General features: G+C 45.6%; 1 protein-coding gene across 2 annotated transcripts; it reads left to right on the top strand.

Annotated features, from left to right (window-relative positions):
* The first annotated feature begins 697 nt into the window (after positions 1 to 697).
* Positions 698 to 6,080, top strand: SDR42E1 (short chain dehydrogenase/reductase family 42E, member 1). Of its 2 annotated transcripts, XM_087728922.1 has the most exons (4): positions 698 to 1,029; positions 2,517 to 2,655; positions 2,910 to 2,993; positions 4,006 to 6,080. In XM_087728922.1, exons 3-4 carry the CDS (start codon positions 2,926 to 2,928, stop codon positions 5,099 to 5,101), a joined length of 1,164 nt encoding a protein of 387 aa, XP_087585048.1. In that variant the 5' UTR covers positions 698 to 1,029; positions 2,517 to 2,655; positions 2,910 to 2,925; the 3' UTR covers positions 5,102 to 6,080. The 2 variants fall into 2 exon arrangements, with proteins under 2 accessions (XP_087585048.1, XP_087585049.1); XM_087728923.1 differs by lacking the exon at positions 2,517 to 2,655 and having other exon boundaries at positions 2,905 to 2,993.
* The last annotated feature ends 3,584 nt before the right edge of the window (positions 6,081 to 9,664 follow it).

The following is a 9,664-nucleotide window of genomic DNA, read 5'->3' as shown; positions in this document are numbered from 1 at the left end:
TCTGTTCTATTCTATTCTATTCTATTCTATTCTATTCTATTCTATTCTATTCTATTCTATTCTATATGTTCTATTCTATTCTACCCTACCCTATTCTATTCCATATATTCCCCTCTATTCTGTTCTATTCTATTCTATATGTTCTATTCTACCCTACCCTACCCTATTCTATTCCATATATTCCTCTCTATTCTGTTCTATTCTATTCTATATGTTCTACTCTACTCTACTCTACTCTACTCTACTCTACTCTACTCTACTCTACTCTACTCTACTCTACTCTCTTATACCTATTCCTATGCCATTATTCCGTTCTAAAGATTTTGGAGAAAGGTTGAAGGAGGGTCGGGAAATCAACCAGCCTCTCCGAAACGGGCGGGAGACAGAAGGAGGGCAACCTTTAAGATTGCAAGTCCGGATCGCGAAAGGAGCGGAGCCCACGCGGCATTTCCCTGCAAATCCTTCGGCCGTACGGCTCCCGGCCTGCGCGCTCCGACATCTTGTTGTACGGAACGCCACGCCTGGAAGGCGCCATGTCGGAACCCACCCACCCCCCGGCCGCCCCCAGGTCCTAAAAAAAAAACCTCCTCGGAAAGCGAGAGAAAGGGGGAGTCGGGTGCGCGGAGCGAAGTTTCTTTCTTCCGATGGATCGGCGCCCGCGGGGTTGTGTGTGTGTGTGTGTCTGTCTGTCTGTCTGTCTGTCTGTGTGTGTTTAACTCGGAGATTTCGCTGCGCTGAAGGCAGGAATGGGCTTTGGGTGCCCCGCAAACGGGGATGGGAGCTGTCCAGCCTGTAGCTAGAGATACGTAATGTGGGGCGAGCGACGGGATCCACCTCTCACCAGGCGATGGGGCGATGGGGCGGAGACAGTCCGTGGGGAAGAGAAGAGAAACGTAGGAAGGCCGGCGCTCCGGTTTCACCAAACCGCGGCCGACTGCAACACCTATCATCCGCAGCCCGGGGAAGGGAAGAGCCCCAGCATCTTCCAGGTCCAAATCCACAGGTGCCATCACCTCCAGTGTCCAAAAGGTAAGCCCCTTGTGGTTGACACTGATGATAGGGCTGGAGAAAGAAGATACTTTGATGTTCTCCAGATGTTTGGGACAGATTAACAGAGTTGGAAGGGACCTTATAGGTCATCTAGTCCACCACCCCCCTGCTCAAGCAGGAGACCCTACACCATTTTTGACAGAGGGCAGTCCAGTCTCTTCTTGAAAGCCTCCAGGGATGAAGCTCCCACAACTTCTGTTCCATGGGTTGGTTGTTCTCACTGTCAGAAAGTTCCTCCTTATTTCTAGGTTGAATCTCTCCTTGGTCAGTTTCCATCTGTTATTCCTTGTCTGGCCTTTGGAAAATAGCTTGACCCCCTCCTCTGTATGGCAGTCCCTCAAATATTAGAAGACTACTGTCATGTCTCCCCTGGTCCTTCTCTTCACTAGACTAGCCATGCCCAGTTCCTGCAATTGTTCTTCATATGTTTTAGCCTCCAGTCCCCTAATCATCCTGGTTGCTCTTCTCCTCACTCTTTCTAGAGTCTCAACATCTTTTTTATAGTGTGGTGACCAAAACTGGATGCAGCATTCTAGGTGTGGTCTTACTAAGGCTTTAGAGACAAGGCCCTACTCTTCATGGATTCTTAAAGGCAGCCCAGAGCTCTAGTGAGAAGAGAAGAGAAGAGAGAATATAGAATGACGTGGTGTGGCGTGAATTGGAGTAGAATAGAATAGAATAAAACAATGGAATAGAGTAGAATAGAGTAGAATAGAATAGAATAGAATAAGGAATAGAGAAGAGAAGAGAAGAGAATTCTTTATTGGCCAAGTGTGATTGGACATACAAGGAATTTGTCTTTGGAGCCGAGGTGGCGCAGTGGTTAGGGTGCAGTACTGCAGGCCACTTCAGCTGACTGTTATCTGCAGTTCAGCGGTTCTAATCTCACCGGCTCAAGGTTGACTCAGCCTTCCATCCTTCCGAGGTGGGTAAAATGAGGACCCGGATTGTTGTTGGGGGCGATATGCTGACTCCGTAAACCGCTTAGAGAGGGCTGAATGCCCTATGAAGCGGTATATAAGTCTAACGGCTATTGCTATTGCTATTTGGTGCATATGCTCTCAGTGTACATAAAAAGACAAGATACACTCGACAAGAATCGTAAGGTACAAGGCTTAATGATAGTCATAGGGTACAAATAAGCGATTAAGGAACAATTAGTACCTCACTTGATCTTGATTGGATCCCTCTGTTAATCCCATTTAGGATTGCATCGGCTTTTTTGGCTGTCGCTGCACACGGCTGGCTCATATTTATCTGGCTCTCCAGCTGCAACTCTCAGGGTTGGTGTCATTTCAAAACACTGCGGGGGGCACCATGTTGGCTTATTCCGGCCCACCCTGCCTCCCTCCCAAATCAGCCTCTCCAAACGTGCTGGACTACAGCTTCCATCATCCCCCAAACCTGCCTGCTTGTGGAGAACCAGAGGAGATTCTGGCTAGACTCTTTTTCCTATCTTTTTTTAGTGAAATGTGAATTGCTTGGCCAAGGACAGAAGAGTTTGGATCTCCCCCAGGTAGATCATTAAACAAGAATGTTTGAGGCACATGCAAAATAGGCCCCAGAGATCGATTTGTGTGCTTGGGGTGTGTAAACATTGAACAGGTGAGGTTTTATGTAAACCTAAATAACGTGGCCCACCCCAGTAGGAGTCGAGTCCAATTAAAGTTTGGGGAAAAGTTGGCTGAAGGCAGGATTTTTAAGACCAAAGAGGCATTTTAATGCTTGCTAAAATGCTTTGGATTTTAAAAAAACCAAAAACCCACATAAACCTAAAATAAAATTCAGACAAACATGTTATGGCTTGCATGTTGTGCGCACCAAGGTTATATCATGCTTTCTCTTTCTTTATAGCTTAGGATTGTGGGCGGAGACATGGAAAGAGAGAATCCCAGCAAGGAAGCTGTCCTCATTACGGGTGGAAGTGGATATTTTGGCTTTCAGTGAGTATTTGTTCCGCGAAGAATCACACTTGTTTGTTTGTGAATAAATTGCAATGTTAGTAATTACGCCCTTTGGAAAATGGTATTTATGCATCCAAATTGGTTCATATTCTGTACACATACAAACTGTCTGTCTGTCTGTCTGTCTGTCTATTTAGCTATTTATCTATCTAGCTATCTAGCTATCTATTATCTCTCTCTCTTTCTATCTCTCCATCTCGCTCTCTCTCCCCATCTCGCTCTCTATCTCTCTACATCCATCCATCCATCCATCCATCCATCCATCCATGTCTGTCTGTCTCTCTCTTATATCTATCATCTCTCTTTCTCTCCATCTCGCTCTCTCCCCATCTCGCTCTCTATCTCTCTACATCCACCCATCCATGTCTGTCTGTCTCTCTCTTATATCTATCATCTCTCTTTCTCTCCATCTCGCTCTCTATCTCTCTACATCCATCCATCCATCCATCCATCCATCCATGTCTGTCTGTCTCTCTCTTATATCTATCATCTCTCTTTCTTTCCATCTTGCTCTCTCTCCCCATCTCGCTCTCTATCTCTCTCCATCCATCCATCCATCCATCCATCCATCCATCGTCTGTCTGTCTGTCTCTCTTATATCTATCATCTCTCTTTCTCTACATCTCACTCTCCCTCCCCATCTCACTCTCTATCTCTCTACTTCCATCCATCCATCCATCCATCCATCCATGTCTATCTGTCTGTCTTCTGTCTGTCTGTCTGTCTGTCTGTCTATCTCTTCCTTCCTCTCCCTCCCTCCCTCTCTCTCTCCCCTCTCTCTTCCCCATGTGTGTGAGGCTCCATTGATGTGGGAAGGAGCTTAATAAACGAGAACCACCTCTACAATTTTGGCCTTTGTTTCCTATCAGAATAACATGCCAGCCCTGCCCTCTTAATCAACTGACGCGTCCGTTGATTGATCTGCTGCTTCAAAGTTGCAAGCCTCCCTTCTTGTCCTCAGCAGCTGTACTAATTCCTTGTTGTGTTCCAGGTTGGCTTCAGCCTTAGCCAAGAGCCAAGTGGATGTGATCCTGTTCGATGTTTCCAAGCCTACCCAAGAGATGCCCAAGGGTGTGACATTTGTGCAGGGTGACATCTGCGCGATCCACGAAGTGGAGGAAGCACTCCGGGGTGTGTCCTGTGTCTTCCATGTTGCTTCCTATGGAATGTCTGGCCGGGAGCAGCTCAACCCAAAACATATAGAAGAGGTGAACGTCAAAGGAACCGACAATATCATCGAATCTTGCAGGAGAGTTGGAGTCCCCAAACTTATATACACAAGCACGTACAATGTAGTCTTTGGAGGCCAAGTCATAGAAAATGGAGATGAATCTTGGCCTTATCTACCCCTACATCTTCACCCAGACCATTACTCAAGGACCAAAGCTTTGGCTGAAATGAAAGTTCTGGAGGCCAACGGGACAGTCCTAAGGGATGGCCGGGGAATTTTGAGGACCTGCGCCATAAGGCCGGCTGGCATTTATGGACCAGGAGAGCAGAGGCATCTTCCAAGGATTGTCAACTACGTTGAGCAGGGATGGTTCCGGTGTGTCTACGGGAATCCTCGCAGCCTGGTGGACTTTGTGCATGTAGATAACCTGGTGCAAGCTCACATCTTAGCAGCAGAGGCTCTGGGTGCCACCAAAAACCATACGGCTGCTGGCCAAGCCTATTTCATTTCGGATGGGAGGCCGGTCAATAATTTTGAATTTTTCCGCCCTTTGGTGGAAGGTTTAGGCTACACCTACCCGTCCCTCCGCCTCCCACTGCCCCTTGTTTACTTCTTTGCGTTTGTTACGGAACTGGTCCACTTCGCAGTGGGACGCCTGTATAACTTTCAGCCCCTCCTCACTCGCACCGAAGTTTACAAAACCGGCGTGACTCATTTTTTCAGCCTAGCCAAAGCTAGAAGGGAACTGGATTACAAGCCTCAGCATTACAGCCTCCGCGAAGTGGTGGAGTGGTTCCGGAACCATGGTCACGGCCAAAAGTTTAGCAAGTCCTCCGAAAAACACTTCATCAGAAATGCAGCTCTGGTCTTCCTTGCGGCAGTGATGGCCCTTTGGTGGTCTTGGGGTTTCTTTTGAAGCCCCTCAAATAAGAAAATACAACAGAGATAGAAGCAGAGCTCGGGAAGCTATGAGTTCCCTCCTAGGCAGCGACAGATGCTTATGTGTAATTGTCTGCTGCTAACTCTGTGTAGGCATCAGGAAGGGCATCTGTCCAGTAAATACCCAATAGATTTGAGATTATTCGATTTATATGCCGCCCTTCTCCCAAGGACTCAGGGTGGCGTACAACATTAAAAGAATAGCAATAGCAGTTCGACTTATATACCGCTTCATAGGGCTTTCAGCCCTCTCTAAGCGGTTTACAGAGTCAGCCTATCGCCCCCACAGTCTGGGTCCTCATTTCACCCACCTCGGAAGGATGGAAGGCTGAGTCAACCCTGAGCCAGTGAGATTAGAACCGCTGAACTGCAGATAACAGTCAGCTGAAGTGGCCTGCAGCACTGCACCCTAACCACTGCGCCACCTCGGCTCTTAGAAACACATACTACAAAAGTTAAAAAGAAATTAAATAGGATATCCCCAAACCCAATTAAAATTAACAATGACACATTTTTTAAAAAAGAATTCAAATTAACAACGGCAGCAAGATTGTTGGCGCAATACTCGAAGAAGGAAGATTTGCCTACTATTCAAGAATGGACCTTAAAAGTAACAAACTTAGCGGAGATGGCTAAAATATCAGCATACCTCAAGGACCATTCAGATGAGAGATACAAATTGGAGTGGAGAAGATGGACTGATTATAATCAAAACAAATATGGGACTAATTTTGGAACGATCTTTGGAACGATCACTTTGGAACGACCTCCCCGTGGAGATTCGTACCCTCACCACCCTCCAGACCTTCCGCACAGCCCTCAAGACCTGGCTATCCCGTCAGGCCTGGGGTTAAAGATTGTAATTCGTCCCTACCCGAATGATGAATGTTGTTTCTATTTTTAATCATGTACTGTTTTTATATGTTACTGTCTGTATTCCCTTTCCCACAAGTTGTAAGCCGCCCTGAGTCCCCTCAGGGAAAAGGGCGGCCTATAAATAAACTTACAATTACAATTACAATTACTAAGAAATTTCAGTTAGCTTATGAATGAATGAACAAGGAATGTTACAACTTATCTAAGTTAGCTTTACAAAAAAGTACAAGCGAAGGGATGATACTAAAGTTTGTTAGTTTATTTTAGTTTATGATTGCTAAATTTTTATACCCTGTATTTGCTCTGGGAGGTTGGTGGGGGGACGGTGGGAGGGGAGGTGGGTTTGGGTGGGAGGGAGGGAAGGGGAAAGGTATATAATTGTAAAACTTATTAAAACTTTTAATTAAAAAAAAAAGTTGGAGCTTCATCACGGGAAACTGTCAAGAAGAGACTGGACTGCCCTCTGTCAGAAAGGGTGTAAAATCTCCTGTTTGGGGAAAACAGGGTGGGGGTGGAGTAGATGACCTACAAGGTCCTTCCAACTCTCTTATTCTGTTATGTTTTCTTGCAAATGTTTCATTATCCAAACTAGGCAACAGGGTTGGCTCATGTGACATCTGCAAGGCAACAAGCAAGCTTGGGGAGCACGAAGGACCCCTCGTTTCAACCCTGAGCTACAAATATTCCCATTTGCCACATGAAAGCCCTAGTAAACCACCGTGACACGACAAAAGCGCGCACGACAAAAGCACACCAACAAAACCGCGTTGCTAAAACCGCAACGTCATCAACGTGCCGACAACAGCGCGTCGACAGAAGGGCGATTTACAACAGCGCGTCGACAGAAGGACGATTTAAGTTAAGGTAAGGGTTAGGCTTAGGGTTAGCGTTAGGGTTAACGTTAGGGTTAACGTTAGGGTTAGGGTTAGGTTTACAGCGCGCTTCTGTCGGCGCGCTGTTGTCGGCGCGATTCAGCGCTCATTCGTCAGCGCGGTTTAGAACTCGCGGTTTTGTCACCGTGGTTTAGTCGGGCACGCTTTTGTCGGTCGCCCTTTTGTCGGTGAACCGTAAACCACCACCTTGTTTCTCTGTTCCATTCAGAGAAGATTTCCATAGGATTCCGAGATCTTGAGAAAACCAAGCTGAGAAAGATCAAATTGTAAGCAGCAAGCCACAGCAGAGAGAGAGAGAGAGAGAAAGAAAGAGGGAAGGAGGGAGGGAGGGAGGGAGAGAGAGAGAGAGAGAGGGAGAGAGAATGTATGTTCTTCCTAACATGGGTAGATGTAGAGTGACATCTACTGCTTTAAAGCTGAATCAACTTTTTGAACACATTTTCCAAGAGCATATAATGTCAGCTTTCCTTTCATTAATAAGGGACAATCTCCACTAGCTGCTTTTGCTTAGAGCTTTGGTTGTAAAAAGATAAAGACTCCGTCAACTTGAGCTCAACTCTTGGTGACGGGACACTGCATCGAATTTCGTTGGCTGTGATCCAGACAATGGTTCTGTTTGGCACGGCTGTCTTTCAAAAAGTCCTTTGACCTCCTTGGCAAAAGCTGTAGAATCCCCTGGTCTCTTCCCAGCACTTTAGCATCTGAAGACAGATGTATATATAATTTAGAAGCACTCCTTGGAGATTTTTTTTTTTATAAAAAAAGCTATCCACATTATCCTTCTTTGGAGCAGATTTTGGTTCATTATTTGGTATAAATCTTAGGCAGGTTCTAACATCCATCCCCCAAGGTCATTTTTACATACCATTTTTTTAATTAAAAGTTTTTTAAAAAGTTTTACAAATATATACCTTCCCTCCCCCCCCCCCCGAACCCACCTCCCCCCCCCCCAACCTCCCAGAGAAAATACAGGGTATAAACCAGTGTTTCTCAACCTTGGCAACTTCAAGATGTCCGGACTTCAACTCCCAGAATTCCCCAGCCAGCGAATGCGGGCTGGGAAATTCTGGGAGTTGAAGTCCATACGCCTTCAAGTTGCCAAGGTTGAGAAACACTGGTATAAACATTTAACAACCATATTCTAAAATAAACTAACTAACTTTAGCATCATCCCTCACTTGTACATTAACTCCCCTTTTGTAAAGCTAACTTTAAACAAGTTGTATCATTCCTTGCTCATTCACTCATAAGCTATCTGGAGTTTCTTAGTCCCATATTTATTCTGAATATAATCAATCCATCTTCTCCATCCCAGCTTGTATTTCTCATCTGAGTGGTCCTTAAGATATGCTGATATTTTAGCCATCTCTGCTAAGTTTGTTACTTCTAACGTCCATTCTTGAATAGTAGGCAATTCTTCCTTCTCCCAGTACTGCACCATCAACAGTCTTGCTGCCGTTGTTAAGTTCAGAATCAAATTAGTCTCTATAACTGTACAGTCAGTAATTATATCTAACAAGAATAACTGGGGAGTAAACTTTATCCTCTTTTTAAGGATATTTTGCATAATCCACCATATTTTTTATCCAAAATGCTTTTACCTCTTTACAAGTCCACCATATATGATAGTATGTAGCATCGAGACAATCACATCTCCAGCATTTAGGTTGTAAATTCGGATACATACAAGCCATTTTTTAAGGATCTAAATGCCATCTATAAAACATCTTGTAGAAGATACATACCATTATAGTACATGACAGTGAAGAAAAAGGACAGATCTTGTAGGACACAAACATTCCTCAAAGGGAATGACCCAGAGGTGGTATTCAGCAGGTTCTGACCAGTTCTGGAGAACCAGTAGCGGAAATTTTGAGTACCCTGTTTCCCTGAAAATAACACCTCCCCAGATAATAAGACCAATTGGGCTTTTGAGTACAAGGGCTAAAATAAGCCCTCCTCCCCCAAAATAAGCCATTCCCGAAAATATTGCAACCCAGCTGCAACAATGAGGTAACCACTCTTGCCGCCTCCTGCACCTCAAAAATAAAAAAAAGACCTCCCTAAAAATAAGGCCAATCACTCTGTCAAAAGAAAGTAAGACCCTGTCTTATTTTCGGGGAAACATGGTAGTTTGGAGTACCGGTAAATACCACCTCTGACTGGCCCTGCTCCCATCTATTCTCTGCCTCCTGAGTTCCAGCTGATCAGGAGGGAATGGGGATTTTGCAGTATCCTTCCTCTGGAGTGGGGAGAGAATGGAGATTTTGCAGTATCCTTCCTCTGGAGTGGGGAGAGAATGGAGATTTTGCAGTATCCTTCCCCTGGAGTGGGGAGGGAATGGGGATTTTGCAGTATCCTTCCTCTGGAGTGGGAAGGGAATGGAGATTTTGCAGTATCCTTCCTCTGGAGTGGGGAGGGAATGGAGATTTTGCAGTATCCTTCCTCTGGAGTGGGGAGGGAATGGAGATTTTGCAGTATCCTTCCTCTGGAGTGGGGAGGGAATGGTGATTTTGCAGTATCCTTCCCCTGGAGTGGGGAGGGAATGGAGATTTTGCAGTATCCTTCCCCTGGAGTGGGGAGGGAATGGAGATTTTGCAGTATCCTTCCCCTGGAGTGAGGAGAGAATGGAGATTTTGCAGTATCCTTCCTCTGGAGTGAGGAGAGAATGGAGATTTTGCAGTATCCTTGCCCTGGAGTGGGGAGGGAATGGAGATTTTGCAGTAACCTTCCCCTGGAGTGGGGAGGAAATGGAGATTTTGCAGTATCCT

Source organism: Thamnophis sirtalis, unplaced genomic scaffold (genome assembly GCF_051295495.1).
Source record: "Thamnophis sirtalis isolate CommonGarterSnake01/CBP01778 unplaced genomic scaffold, rThaSir2_p1.2 scaffold_14, whole genome shotgun sequence".
Lineage (NCBI taxonomy): Eukaryota > Metazoa > Chordata > Lepidosauria > Squamata > Natricidae > Thamnophis > Thamnophis sirtalis.
The sequence above is the reverse complement of the archived record's forward strand: the minus strand, read 5'-3'. Positions and strand labels throughout refer to the sequence as shown.